The sequence below is a fragment of the Drosophila persimilis genome, unplaced genomic scaffold (genome assembly GCF_003286085.1).
Source record: "Drosophila persimilis strain 14011-0111.01,24,50 unplaced genomic scaffold, DperRS2 tig00000000-arrow-pilon, whole genome shotgun sequence".
Classification (NCBI taxonomy): domain Eukaryota; kingdom Metazoa; phylum Arthropoda; class Insecta; order Diptera; family Drosophilidae; genus Drosophila; species Drosophila persimilis.
This window is the reverse complement of record NW_020825288.1, coordinates 20,070,205-20,085,983: the sequence shown is the minus strand read 5'-3', so window position 1 is coordinate 20,085,983 and position 15,779 is coordinate 20,070,205. Positions and strand designations below refer to the sequence as shown.

The 15,779-nt window shown below is 40.4% G+C and overlaps 1 protein-coding gene across 1 annotated transcript; it reads left to right on the top strand.

The window, feature by feature from the left end:
- Positions 1 to 14,364, top strand: LOC6591912 (dipeptidase 1). Its single transcript, XM_002016833.2, has 8 exons — positions 1 to 267; positions 6,817 to 7,548; positions 7,617 to 7,686; positions 7,787 to 7,963; positions 8,033 to 8,117; positions 8,205 to 8,280; positions 8,389 to 8,527; positions 13,511 to 14,364. Exons 2-8 carry the CDS (start codon positions 6,902 to 6,904, stop codon positions 13,616 to 13,618), a joined length of 1,302 nt encoding a protein of 433 aa, XP_002016869.1. The 5' UTR covers positions 1 to 267; positions 6,817 to 6,901; the 3' UTR covers positions 13,619 to 14,364.
- The last annotated feature ends 1,415 nt before the right edge of the window (positions 14,365 to 15,779 follow it).

Here is a 15,779-nt window from a genome sequence, read left to right as displayed (position 1 = left end):
TTGTCCTGCCACACGTGTTGCGTTCCCACTTGCGCCTGTCTGGCGCTGCGTTCCGTTGCGCGTTTCTCCGAAAGATTACGTTACGTTTGCCCCATCGAGGCAGAAATCAAAGCGAAATAATAATAATTATTGTGTGAATGGAAAGTGGAGTGCACAAACAAGAGAATATACTAGCATTTCAGTGTGAAATTGGAGCCAAAAAATAAACAACGTGAAAAGCAAAAAAAAAACAAAAATAAAGAATGTTAAATAGTTTAAGCAGTTTTGGTAAGAATTTATGGCGTATAGTATATATGTTTCCATATATGTATATATACAGCATGTACTTTATATGCCGATTTGTGGTTATATTGAGAAATTGGTGGTAGCGCTTTCGGCATGCCCTTCATTAATATGCGACAGGCGACGCTGCCTCACCCACACCCATTGTCTCCTCATCTGCATTCTGCCCTAAATGAGAATGAGAATGAGTATCCTATAACCGACTGAGCAGCTTCCCGACTGCTGATGATAATGCTGATTCTTGCCTTCCGCAACAATTTGCTTTGAGCGTGGGGCATACCACTCAACCCACCCACAAAAACTCCACACACAAAACTCAACCAAAAACCCAAACTCTTAGTTACATTTCTCTAGCTTTTGTTTGTGCCATTTGTAAATTCTTGTTACTTTTTTTCCTTGTTTTGCACTTTTTGTACTCAGCGGTCGAAGGTCGAAGAAGGTATATCGTATTTCTGTTTTAATAGTTTCCTGTCCGTTTGTATTTTTATTGGATGAAACTGCTGTGATATTCCCAATTTGTATTACCATGATAGCTCTTTATTCTTATTTATTGTCGTCACTTCTTGACAGTGTCTAAAATATAGGATAGCTAAGGAAAATATCAATCAATAGATATTTATGTAATTTATAAATAATTTCAGCAACTTTTCCATTTGATAGGATTTAAGATAATTTTTTTACTGGTGCCCAAACTATAAATCCCTGTAATAGGTATCCCATAGTCGGCTATCAATCAGGCTATTCTTTGTTGTTCTCCGTTTTGTTTTTATTTGTTATTCGAACAAAGTGTTTATGAGTGCTGTCGGTCACTGGTGAACGGGTTAGACTTTGGCATTTTGTTTAATTTAAAATTTTTGTGGCACACAGAACCAGGAATGGCAATCTCTGAAAATGGCACAAATTGTGGTTTGAAAGTGTCTGGAAGCTGGGATTGTGTGAGAGAGCTCCTTTGCAGATTTTGAGTGCTTGAGTTTAGGCAGACTCAAACTTGTGTTATAAACCACTCAGAACTTTTTCAAAGCTTAAGAAAATGCAGAGTTTTGCTTACTTAGTGCAAAATGGGGAATTTTAATCAACTGCATTCCATGGAATAATATCCACCTCATACCAGCTTAAACTATATATTTTCATGGTTTCAATATCGTCAGAACTCCTTAGAAAAAGATCAGTTATAATTTTTGCATTCGATTGTATCAAAGACCGAGTTGTGCGGCTCGCCAAAGAATGCGTATTTTGTTGTTGAATTCTGGGGAGCGACTAAGCTGCATTTACGAAGAGACGAAGATAAGTAGTTGGCCAGTGGGCTACTTGGGCTAATTGTATAGTCCTCGATTGTACTTTATTGGAGATACACTTGCGATTTGAACTTCATGTCCTTAATGGTATTCGTGGCATAAGTATACGAATTTGTGCTTCTGGACAAAATTGACTGGACTCGGGCCTTATTTTGGGTTCTTTGATTGGTCTAAAATTATACTCTCCTTTGGGGATTTTCCTTAAACCAAAAATGGGAATTTTTCTTTTATTTTACGAGTACTAATGGACGTCCTTTTTGGACATCTGTTGGACATTTCTATTTCAGATTACTTGTGGCATGCCGCAACATACATACATATGTATTATTTCCATATATTCTAGGTCAACATTTTTGTGCTTAAGCTACACTCTAACTGCCACCCTCTACTCCTCTCCTGGCGCCATCGTTTCCCCACAATTGGCCTGAAGTCGAGCATAAATTATGCATACAGAAAGAAGTGGGGAGAAATAAAAACAGCAAAAGGAATCGGAGAACGGTAAAAGCGAAGGCAAAGGCAAATCAAACAAACGGCAAGAAACATGAAATGTTGTAAAATAATTTCAATTCATTCTGGTACTATTTCGCATGCCCCAGGGTCCTTAACCGTTAACCGTTGCCTGTGTGTCATTGTATTGGTGCTTCTGCTACTCCTGCCGGGGCCCTCAAAAGCATTCTGCAGAATTTTTGTGTTCAGTTTCGCTTATTTATTGCCCAGAGAGAAAGAGAGCACAATGTGGAGGAAAACACAATAAACCGAAGAACACATAGAGCACATAGAGCATCCTTGTTAAAGTTTCCTTTTTTAGCCAGTTTTCTTTCGCCATTCGCCATATGAGTCGTTGTTCTGTTGTTGGGGTTCCATTCAATTAATTTATGCCATACCCTCGTAGAGGGAAACTTTCACATTTGTGATGATTTTGATGGGAAAACATTTTCAAGGTGGTAGGAGGGGGTCCGGGAGTGACGCGGCTCTGAGGTGGCACACCATTCATGTGGCCATCTATGAAAATTATAGAAATGTATTTTTTGCTAAATTTGTATGTTGAAGTTATTATATGGAGAAGTTAATAGAATTGTATCTATTCTTAAAGCTATCTATTGCTTCGATAACCTTATAAATTAAAATATCTGAATACAGATCTTGAAAACAATTCATTCATCAAAATATTTATCATTATCTATTCATCGATTTATTTTCATCAAATCAGTAACTCTCTCTCTCTCTTTATTTCTAAAAGATTAAATACTGTACTCTAAAGTTAAACTGAAAAAATTCTGAAAAAAAATAATTAATACTCTTATTATTTTGATTAAAACTTGTTATGTTTTAGTTTGTTTGTTTATTTAAAAAAAATATTGCCAGATTTGTTAATTTTTCCAATAACAAATTTACTTACCATATTTATAAGTTTTGTACGAATTAGTGGAAATTATCAGCTGTTTTTCCTCAAACATATATCTGAATTCCTGTTTTGTCTGGTCTTGTGTACCCTCCATTACCAGACTTTTATTAATATCTAATATGTGTTTTTATGCTTGTTAAATTTAAGTAGTACTATGAGCCAAAAATTGTTGAAAGGCCGCGAGAGAAACCTTATTACTCCAGCCAATGCGGGCTGGGAATTCCTGCCCAGCAGGAAGGCAGTTCCTTCGAGGAGTGGAGTGTCGAAGAAGATGTCGGTTGGTTGCCTTTGCCTTTGCCCATTCACATTGACTGTTTGCTACAATTCGCAGTGAATGGAATTTAGAGCTGAATGAATGGCAATGCCGGGGCATGAATGGCACAGGATGAGGACGGTGGCTTGGGCGGGACGGGGCGGTGCGGGCTTTGATTATAAATAACGTAAAGTAAGCGCACATGAATGCATTTTGATTGTCTGCTGTAGTTTACGGCACGTTTCCTTTATTTTTTGCTGCTCCTGTTGTTGCTGTTGCTGTTGCTGCTGCTGGTGGAGTTGTGAGGAAAAAATGGAAATGAAACACGACAAACTCGCAGCGAAATATCTGAAGACGCAGCGCGGCAGGGGAGCAACTTCCTTAAATGGTGCACTAATGTAGAAAAGAAAAGCATTTTTTATATTTATTCGCTTGCCACTTTGCATGGAAATTCCAACTGCAACGAGGACATCGCATTTCCTTACTGCAATTTTCCAACGCGCGCACTCCGGTTTCCTCGGCGCCCCACCACCACGCCATCGCATTTGCCAGTGCCATTTCCCCTCTTCTTCATTCTTATTCTCATTCACTGTCTCCTTTTCGTAGCCTCCTTCTTCCCATTTCTTTTTTTTTGGGGCCATGCAAAATAATGTTTCATGTTGCAATAAATGTACGATTCAGTCCATGTGCCTCCATGGCCCTATCCGTTCTGGCACATCCCTACGCCCATGCATGCCACTCAAACAAAAAAACCATATATAACATAAAGACAACCCCCACCACTACCCCCTCTACACACACATTGCACATACGCAGCGTTGTACGCAGTTATCCTTGCGCCCATTTCTGGCTCGTTCTGGCTATGCTTGGGCCTTGCCAACTGCAAGGCAGACAATTTATTAACCCCTTTTGATATTTAATCCGCTTCAATGATGCTTAAATCATCCATTGTGCTGTCTTTGTGGTCTGGTTGCTATGAGATTGTTTATGGTATGCAAAATTATTTTCTTCATAGATGTACATATGTACGCCAGTTTTCTTTTTTCCTCTGACTGATCTCTGACTAAATATAGAAGTATCTGCCATTCCCTGTGATTCCTGTTGACTTTTCCGCATGGTCTGCTTAAAGCAAGAGCTCTTCAAATTTAATTAAATATCTGCTATGTTGTGGCTCCTAATTTCGGTTCGTTTTCCAGGCGTAAATGTTTAATGAAGCACCAAACGTTTTCGATTTTACGAGAACCGACTTTGTTTACAGTGCTGGCAGTCTCGTCTCCGCTTCCTGTTAACCCAACTGGGTCTAATTTGGCTTCCTTTCGTGTCCTGTCCTGCTCGCTTCTCCTGCCATTGTCTCTCTGTATTAATAATTCGTGCGTTGCGTTTGTGTCACGTTTTGCATGGGCCCAAAAATATTCGTGGCGCGTTGCCCTTGTCAATGTTGTCATTTCCTGCTCATCGTTGTCCCCTGTTGATTTTTGCATAATTTCTGTTCGTCCAGATAGCTTAAGGATTGCGACAGAACCAAAAATCGAGGACAATATCGAGAGAGAGATGAAAAATGGTGAAGCATGAAATTCCATCAAATGGCAACCTAAAGCATCAGCATGAAGAGAATCTTTGAACCGAACCTCAATCAGGAGCAACCCAGGTTGCAGAAGTAGGGACAAATATAAAATACAGAACACAGAACAGATACAGATACAGATACAAATGGAGAAGCAGACTAAACCAAGCAGAGCAGATAAGGTATCGCACAGCGGAATGTTTTCATTTTGTTCGCAAGCATCGGAGCATGAAAATCAGCATACGGATTCCACTTACCCATCCCGTCCTGGCCCTTGCCGGTGCTGCTCCGTGGCTTTGTTGCGACCTGCAGGAGTGCACACACACCAACATTTGGCATATGAAAATGAACAGAAAAAGAATACGATGAAATACCCTCAAGGTGGAGAACGAGCTGGAGAAATGTGTACAAACAAGTGTTAACATAGTCACAAAAAATATGGAATAAAACGGTTGTTTTTTATCAGCGAGAAATTGGGAATTTAAAGAGTCAAATTATTGGAAAAAGTTTAGTTTATCTTGTTATTTATGTTTCCCTTTAATTTTTTCGAAATAAACCGACTTTTCTGATAGATTTGGGGCTATCCACTTTTTAAATATGCTATAGTTTTTTTATGGCAAGGTTATTTTTACTTAAAAGAAGTATATTTTTATTTTCTTGGAGGTAGTGCATCTTTTTTTCACATAACTTAAGTATCCTTCATCTGGTGCTTTAAATTAGACCAATACACTTTTAAGCTGTTTCATAGCATTATAGATGCAATTAAATACCATATTCTTGGTGAATATTTCGGAAACCATAACTGTTTTTAATTTGCGAAAATAAATAGCTCTGCCTGGTATAAATAATTTTTCGTTCAGGCAAAAGATTTTTATAAAAATGTACAAAATAGTACCAAAATTTGGATGGGACTTGTATATTGAAATTGATCTCTGTGCAGTTGTTTAATAAATGGATTTTAATATGGAGAACAATATTTTAATGGAAAGAGAATAAATTTAATACCAGATTAGTCATTTCTGACCTACATCCATAAAGAATACAGTGGAATGAGCATTTTTTATGTATTAATCTAAAACTTTGCCAAGCATTTCGCCCCAAATAGGCTTTGTTTTCTAACTCGAAGCGCACCAAAAAAATCGCATTACTTGTGGGATATGGGCACAAGTTGGCTAACATTTTCATCTGCTCAGTTTACCATTTCATTTTTGGCCATTACCTTTCTCGACTTCGAGGCTGACTTATGCGTTGAAAACTATTAAAGTAGTTTAGTTTAGTTTTTCTGTTTTGGTGTAGAAACTTTAATTTCACTTTCTGTGACAAGGAATATATAAATATTTGCCTCCTTCCCTACCCCAAAAACTTTGGCCAAGTCTCCGCCCACATACGAGGCGATAGTTCAATTTCTTCGGGAAATGCTTAGACCTTTTCTCCCTCTATCTCCCTCTATCTCTCTCTTTTTTCTCTTTACCACCTGCCGGGCCCAGGAAAAACTTTATGTCAAACAAACAAAAACGAAATTTCCATGGATAAAGTATTTCTTTGGATCTTTTTCTGGACTGGCCCAAACGGTGGAGGGAAAACTATTTAAATTTTCTATGATTTCTCTTTTTTTTCAGGTTTGGAACAGACCGGAGCGAAGTGGAAACTTTGCTATAAATAATTTTGCATTTTTATTGTGCATTTTATGCATTTTGTGCGCGATTTCGATTTGAAGTTGGGCTCTGAAATAAATATGAAAAGTTTTATTTATGTTTGCGTGGGGTGGCTGTGGCTGTGGCGAGGATTGGAATTGGTGTTGGATTTGGGGCGGTAGCGGGCTTATTTAGAATCAGGGCCGTGGGCGTTATATTTATGACATTTGTTTGCCAACAACTTTCAATAGCTCAATCACGCCACACCCGCACATGCAATAGACTAAGTCGTATCCTCTCCATTGAATTCTCCATTTAACTCCCCCTCTCTCTCACCCCTTCTCACTCTTTCTCTCTTGGCTTTTTTTTGTTTGTTTTTGTAGCTAGAACGCGGTGGAACACCATCAATGTGAGTGCTGCGGCGGCTTCTGGGCTCTACTGTTAGAGCGCCGCGCTCCTTGAGGGGCAATGAAATCACGGAAGCTGCCAAAGGGCTTCGTGCTTTGTGGCCTGAACTGTCTGACCTTCGTTTACTTCCCGCTCGTCCTGCCCATCCTGAAATGCTCGGCCGGGGCCGCGGCCGGCGCCAGCGGCAACGCCAAGGCCAGCGACGATTTCGACTATCGCATGCAACGCGTCCGGAATGTCCTGAAGGAGGTGCCCCTCATCGACGGCCACAACGATCTGCCCTGGAACATACGAAAGTTCCTCAAGAATCAGCTGAAGGACTTCCACTTCGGTGGCGATCTCCGGGAACTGGCTCCCTGGTCGTCGAGTGCCTGGAGCCACACAGACCTGCGCCGCCTCAAGGAGGGCATGGTCTCGGCACAATTCTGGTCAGCCTACGCCCCCTGTTCGTCGCAGCATCTGGATGCCGTGCAGCTGACACTGGAGCAAATCGATCTCATCCGGCGCCTGGTGCAGCTTTATCCTCATCACATGGCTCTTGTGACGACGGCCACGGGCATCGAGCAGACACATCGCACGGGGAAGATCGCCAGCCTGATAGGGGTGGAGGGTGGACATGCCATCGGCACCAGTCTGAGTGTCCTGCGGATGTTCTATCAGCTCGGCGCACGATACTTGACTCTCACACACACCTGCAATACACCTTGGTAAGGGTCCATAAATGTCTAAGTGTTCAAATGATTACCAAATGATCCTTTCCTTTCTTTGATATCAGGGCGGACTGTTGCAAAGTTGACGAGCCCGGAAAGTATCCACACATTGGCGGACTCTCGCAGTTCGGCAAGGTGAGACCATCCAACTACTACTCGTATTACTATTATTATTACTATGAATATATTATTAGTATTATTACTCGTGAAATAACTCCGAATATTTCTCTTTTAGTTGGTGGTCAAGGAGATGAATCGTCTTGGGATGATTGTTGATCTGTCGCATGTGTCGGTGCCAACAATGCTGGATGCTTTGGCCGCCTCTAGGGCGCCGCTCATCTTTTCGCACTCCTCGGCGCATGCCATCTGCAACAGTTCCCGCAATGTGCCCGATCATGTCCTGCAACGCATTGTAAGTCCATTAAGAAGGCATTAATCTTTGCAGAGAGCATTAATCCTGTCCCTTCTATCCCACTGGCAGGCAATAAATGGCGGTCTGGTTATGGTCGCCTTTTATCCACATTTCGTCAGCTGCTCGGGACAGGCAACACTGCACGATGTTGTTGGTAGGTTGGGCTTCTGTTTGGGTTCTGGTTTCTGGTTCTGGTTCAAAAAGGGAAACATTAATCTTTAAACTGCTCTGCTCCTTTCAGCGCATATCAACCACATAAGGGAGGTGGCTGGCATCGATCATGTGGGCATTGGTGCTGGCTACGATGGAGTCAACTTGTGAGTACTTTTCAGCTATACGGCTCCCCACATACATATGTACTTCAATTACATTTCATTCCATTTGGCGAATTATGGTTGGTGTCCCTTTCTTCCCCTTTGTTGCAGAGTGCCCAAAGGACTGGAGGATGTGTCCAAATATCCGCATCTTTTTGCTGCTCTACTCGAGTCTGATAAATGGTCAGAGGAGGATATTGCCAAGTTGGCTGGCAGGAATCTAATACGTGTATTCAAGGAAGTCGAAGCGGTGAGTGTCCAGCAGCAAACAAGCGGGGGAGAACTTTGGAGAAAATTTTTCATTTTTTTCTCTGTGGTATTTTTCAATTGTTCATCGTTTTGGCCTCTGAAGAATGTGTTGATACTCTGCCGCAGAGACTCAAAAAATGTTTCCAAGAAAGTTCTTTGACTGACTAAAGAGAGTGGATTTTCTAATCATATGAAATTATATACAGTGGCTTTTCTTGATTTCTAATCTAGATTTCTATCATAAAATATAGTGTAGATTTCTTGAGGTTATTCCTTCTGGGATCTCTCTGTCCTTTGCTGTGTTTTCTTTAGTGCTGTTTAGTGTCAGACGCGTACCTGACCGACTTAGAGTCCGAAGCCAGTGCCAGGGCTGCAAACTAACACACATTTCTCAGCCAGCAAACAAACAAAGGAGCTGGAAAAGGACATTGCTAGAAACCCCACCCCACCTCACCCTCGGTTGTTATTACAGTTGGAAAATTCCTTTCACAAGGATAAAAGGAATAATGTGGCTTTGCAATGGAATTTGCACATACTTGGAATGGAAGCAGAAGCAGAAGCACCAGCAAAACCAGAAGTTGAAAGGCGGACGAGCTGGAGCTAGCACTGGCAGGACATTGGCTCTGGCGTCGAAAAGACGCAAGTTGTGAAATAATTTTAAAAGGATTTTCAAATGCTTATTCCGATATTTATACACGAGGCATGACCAGCCAGCATGAACAGCAGGAGCAGCAGGAGAGTTGAAGCAACAGCCGGCGCCTCAACAGCAGAAGCAGAATCTGCAGTTTGTTTGCAGGATGCGGTCAGCATGTTTGCCGTCTGCTCCAAGGATACTGGAGGATACTACGAGTCCCATATACTCACATAAAGCCCAGAGTAAAGAGTACAGGGAATGGGATTGGTTTTTGCCATTCTGTTTCTTTTCGCAGGAGCTGTCTATGTCTATGCACTCCAGGCTTCAAGCAGCATTCAATTTAGATCAATACGGGACTGGGACCAAAGCCCCTCTTTTGAGGAAGTTACTCCTCTTGCATTGAATGCCATTCGAGTGGAGGTTAGTACCACTCAAAGGCTGGCAAGTGGGTTTGTTTTTCAGTCGAATGCTTGGATGGATGCTTCGATGCATCGATGGGATGGCTATGGCTAGATGCTTGGCTAAACGATGCAGACGGGCACTTCAGCTGTCTCTTGTGAGGAGATTGGTACTCTCTCTATTGATGGGCTAATTGAATTATAAATTAAAGGAAAATGTGCATAAGAAATACTTAGAATGCGTGCCCCGAGCATATGTACGGGCAAAATGGCTTGGGGTAAATTCTCTTCTCGAATTCATCTTGACTAGAGTCGCCTGCTTGTGCTCCATAAAATCTCTGTTCTCTAAATCAAAATAGTTAAATTATACTCATTTCGAATCTCGGACGCTCTGTCAAGCTTGTTCCTTTGGTTCCCAAAACCAATTTAAAGATTTAATAACAAGTATAAATCATACGCCCTCTTGAACGATACTGGTCGTCGTGGTCGTCGCTTTTATTGCTTTTGCTGATTATAAAAACCTCCTTTGGCACAAGTTGAGAAAGAGATGCCGCCGCAGCATTTTTTAATTTAGCCCTTGTCTCTACTCGGACTCCGAGAGACTGCGAGAGACCGGGCAAACTTTAATCATATTCTCAGAGCCTCCTCCCCCTCCCAGCCGCTACATTGTAATTAGTTTTAGTTCGGGGTGTATACTATATACTCGGATAAAAAGCAGGGAATACTTAGTGTCCGTCTGTGATTACAATTCGCACTTACCCCATAATAGTACTGGACAAAAGGGGGCCGGCAAAAGTATAGCCTTACTTGCAGCGTGGTCTGATTAAAATCGTCCCGAGTTTTTATGGCGTTTTGCACTCAGCAGACAACCATATAGAGTCACATACTCGTACATATATATGAACATATATATATATATATATTTTTACTGCTGTTTATTACATGGCCATAATACTCATTAAGAATTGTATATTAATACGTTTCTGTTTGTTTCTGTACTTTTTATTTTCTGTATTCCAGTACTTGCCCTTTTTTTTGCGTGTGGTAAAAAGTAATTAAAAACGTTACCCAACCGCCTTTTATCTTTGGCCAAAAGCCCAGAGCCCCGAGGATTAAGCCAGAGAGCCATATAATATATATCCGAATGACATTTGCTTTTGTTTTGGCTTTGCATCTGACCAAGTCTCAGGCTCTGGAGTTCATTGAACTGGAGCTGGCATGAAATTTATTGTTGCCTACTTAGGGGCGCCGCCAGTGTCGCCTGGCTCGTAATGCAATTAAATAATAACGAAAAGCGGGTCAAATGTTCAATTATTAGAAGCTTAATGCTGTTTTCGGGTCTGGGTCTCTGGGTCGCTCTCTCTCTGTGTACACAGGGGATTTGGACCGGGGACTCGGTCATGGCTGTGATAATTAAGCAAGTCATAGAAATTAGGCAAAAGGCCATTTTAATGATTGCCATCTAGCACACAAGCGCACCACCATACACACACACACATACCCTTTCAAGCTGGACACGTACTCGGGGGGCATTCCAGTAAACATTTTCGCCTTAATTGCACGATATATCCTCCGTGTTTCCCCATAGTTTTCGAGAGCCATTCAATGGCCATAAGGAAATCAATTTTTTATGACACATTTCCATCTTTTAGGGGGAGAATTTTATGAGCCAATAAATTATGAAAAATTTAAACACTAACGGAAGTCGTAGGCCAAAGTTTCCCCCCGATTCAGAACCAAAACGGGTTTCGAGAACACATTCCCAAGGACCTTAAAGACAAACAGCAATTGCCACAAATTTGTGGGTGGCAGCGGGCAGCGGGTGGTAGAGAACTGGAGAGCCCATAGCCCATAGCCCATAGCCCATAGCCCATGAACATGATAATTTTCTTGACGCCAGTTTTTATCTACACAAAAGCAGCAGAGAGGCAGCGGCAGAAAAGCCAAGGATTTCGCCCCCATCCCATACCATCACCAACAGCAGCAGCCCTTCCAGCTGCTTGTGTCTGTGTAAATGTATCTTTTATTTTAGCCTTTTATATCTAATGCGAGAGCGGAGAACGGCATTTGGCACGACACATCGCCCTAGTGGCGGCAGCGGAGACTCTAGCTCCCGCTTCGGCTTCGGCTTCGGTTTTGGCCTGGTCCGGGGTGATGGGTGATGGGCCATGGGCAAATGTCCCCGGCAAATGGCAGCAATTTGTGCGAGACAAATTCATTTAAATATCTTTTGCCAGCCTTGTGTGGGGATCTCTTTCTCTAAGAACAGACAAGCACACCCACCCCCACCCCTTCTTGTGTGTATGAGTGCGAGAATGTCTGAGCCTGACCTTCTTACAATTGATTTGGCTTTGGGTTCGGGCTACAGGGGTAGAGCCGGGCACTCTTCAACATTCATTTTACGCTTTGAACTTTTCACTCAAACTGTAACTGTGGAACTGTGCTTTTCATTTGTATAGAAATACTTGTAGCGTGGGGTACACAGGGGCATAGAACGCGGCTCAAAGGCCGGAAGAGTCTGGCCAAAAGGCAAAAGGCACAAAAGTTCCCACTGCTGTGAGTGGGAGGGGTAGGGAGAGGGTCGGGCCTAGGACTGCACGCAAAGTGCAATGACTGAGCCAAAGCTGACGTTTTATTGTTGTTTGTGTGGCAGGGCGCACATAAAGCCTCATAAAAAAGTCGTAAATTCGATTGTTGTATGGCAAACAAAACACAGGAAGTGGGACGAGCCCCAAACTCGGGCGCAGTCCAACACAGCCTTTCCACTGCCACTGCCCCATCGTCGCCATCATCACCTCCCACTGCTGGGCGGGGGCTGCCTCAAAAGGTGTTTGGTGTTGAAAACAAAACATTTTCTCTCATTTTATTTCGTTTTTTCCTCCTTTTTTCGGCTTGTGGCATTAAATGTGCTCCAAACTTTTCCAGGGACGCAACTAAGGGTTTTCCTTTAAGTCTTTAGTATGTGTGAGAATGGCGGAGTGAGCCAGAATGTCTCTTTATGAATATTTAACTCTATATATTATTGCCATTTAAGGGGAAAGGGGGGCTACGAAAAGATATACAAATTAGGAATGGGCATCTTAGAAGTTAAGCTTTAGGAAGATTTAAGAATGTTTGAAATCTTTTTAAGTGATACAAAATTACTAAAAAAAAATATTTTATTATAGCTTCTGAGAGTCAGCCAATTCCATGATAATTTCTAAAAATTACCTTAGACTTACCTTCAAGCTTAGTCAACTTACACGGCATAGTGAAAAAAAGCACACCCATATTCAATCGAAATATAAATTATATTAAATTTGTTGAAAATATATTTAAGGTATAAATGAAAATATATTATTTAAATGTGAAATATATTTATTTTAAATTTTAAATATATTTAATACAATATAATGGCATGAATATTTTGTCTGGTTCCAGCAACAACTCCACACCCAAATACTTTTCAAAACTCATAGTTCATAAGAAAATTCCGTCATTGGTCTGTCTTTACACTGGGGGTGCTTGATAAACTTTAGAACTAAAGGATTCCATGGCACCATTCTTGCAAAAATCTTTTCGGAGCCCCATCGATTTTGTAATTTCCCTAATAGCCATTGACGTAAGTCAAAGTATACTTAAATCTCAGAAATTCATTACGGAAACGCCTCGGCTCAAAATTTATGGACAATAATAATGCCATATGCAGTATAAGGATACCCGAGCACTTTCAAGGAATCATTTTAGCATTTGAAAATGCAAACAAAACTTTGGCAATTACGCTAAATAACTTTTGTAAGTTGTGCCAGCAATGGCACAGCTCCTTCGGCTCTTTGGACTCCTTCGCGTATGCAATCAATTTTCATCAATCAAATGCAGCTGTTGGCTGACACACACACACACACGCACACTCGGATAATTGCTGATTGAGTTTTAACCAACGGAAAACCACGTATTTTCTCTGTCGTTTTAGGTGCGTGATCAAATGGAACTCCTGCGGGTGCCACCCATTGATCAGTCAATTCCAGCCGAAGACATTATGGGCAGATCCTATTGTCGTTATCAAGGACCAAGAACGTGATAATTTCTTCATATGTAAAGTTCATCCCCCATTCACACATATACATATATTCATCCACATACATATACGTACACATATACACACATATACAAATAGAGCGAATCTCCCGCGGCGAGAGAATAGCAAAAAATTATGTCAAGCGTACGTGTTGTAAAGTGAAACTTGTTTTAGGTTAATTGACAAAGTTTTGCTCTCTTTTTTGTTTTTGTTTTTTGTTCGTGTTTTATTTGTTGAGTATTGTTTGCTTGTCTATGTGTGTGTGTAGGCAACGCGGACACACTCAGTCATACACGGATACTCAGACATTTTTCAATCGCTCAGACCTGGGGCAGTGTTGGCCAGCTGGTGCCCGCCGCTGCCAGACAACTTTGTGCGCAGCTGGCATCGCCCATAAACAAATACAAAGTGGCAAGCAGAGACTGCCACATGCCACATACCACTGCACCCCCAACCCCAACCCTAACCACCTCTGTCCCTCCCACCCCCAGATCCGCCAACATTGTGTAAATATCATTGCCATGTTTATTTTTATCTCTAGCTCTAAGTCAGGTAGTGTCAGCGGAAAGAGTGGAAAAAGATAACTAAAGAAAAAACCAGGAAAAAACCTGGAAAACAGCACATAAAAGCTAGGAAAAAAGTAATCCCTATAATAGCTAAAGTAAAGCACAGTTAGCCCCAAATTAATAAACCCGATACAAAGTAAAAACGGGAAACCAAAAAACCAAAGCTGATCCCCGAAAAGTCAAGAGGAAAATCTAATTTTTCAGGAAGTATTTTTTCTATGAAAAAGTTATTAAAGTTTATCAAAAGGAAAAGGAAATAGCTAATAGTTAATACATAAAAAATACCTGTTACATTTTTAAATACATTGTCGCCGGGCCAGTGGCCTTGAACCAGAGGGTTTTAGAGATTGACACGATTCCGATTTACGAATCGGGCTCATTAATCTCAGCCACTGAGCCGCTTTCATTAGCCCGGCGAATATGCATTCAAAAAGTTTTAATTACAACACGTTATTCGTTTAAAGCGTTTTTAATTTTGTTATTAACCGAAATGAAATTTCCATTTAATAAGTTAATTAACATTAAACATTTAATTAGCAAAGGTTTTATTTATATATAAATGAGAAAAGCCAAAAAACAAAAAAACCAAAAACAAAATGAAAGTTATTCAATGCACGCATTGAATGTAACCACATTTTTTGCATCATTTGGCAATTTGTAAGGCTTAAATGCCAATCTTTTAATCAATATTCAAATAAAGCAAAGCGTTGTGCTGCAAAGGAAAAACGGAAAAATGATGATGGTAAAAAACATATTGTATAATTAATAGATCCATACAAAATTCAACCCGCCAAAATTGCGAATAAGTTCACAAGGAAAACACATTAAGCATGAAATAATATTTAACGACAATTGTATAGCCAGCATATGAGAAGAAAAGTTTGTTCAAGAACCATTAAACGCATATAGAAACCAATAAAACAAAAGACAAACACTCTCATACGAGTATATAGATATGTATATTTAAATATTTTGTTTTAATTTAGTCATCAAAGATTTCGAGTTGGGTTTTTGTGGGGGGTGGTTGGGAGGGTAACGAAAAGTTACCTTTGAAAAAATTTTTGCAGCTCAACTAATAGATTAGATCCAACCTCTTTTTGGTTACCAAAAAATACGAAACATATTTAAAGTTTAAGCCAGGCGATGGGAATGGGCGCAACAAAGTAAAGGCAAAAATAACAAATGTGATCAAAAATAAAATTAAATTACATATATATATATTATTACTATTTAATTACTACGATAATTTAATGTTTAACAACAGGAAAAACAAAAAATAAAAATAAAAAGAACAACTTATTGAGAATTCCACAATTTTTGATTGCTGATGGAAATTGCAAACAAAAACTCAACTTTATTGATAACAATTAGCAAATAATGAAAGCGAAAAGAAACCTAATTAAATGTAACCCGTATAGAAAAAATTCTCAAAATGCTAACAGCGTTAATACCCTGTAAATATTTGGATGAATACTGATCAAATTGTAATAATAATTGAATGGAAAAGTATGTCAAGTTGTGAAAAATGAAAAATAACCATATTCATGTGTGTATATTGGGAGGATGTCGATGTCGTAAATGGCCAGCAGAAGAATACC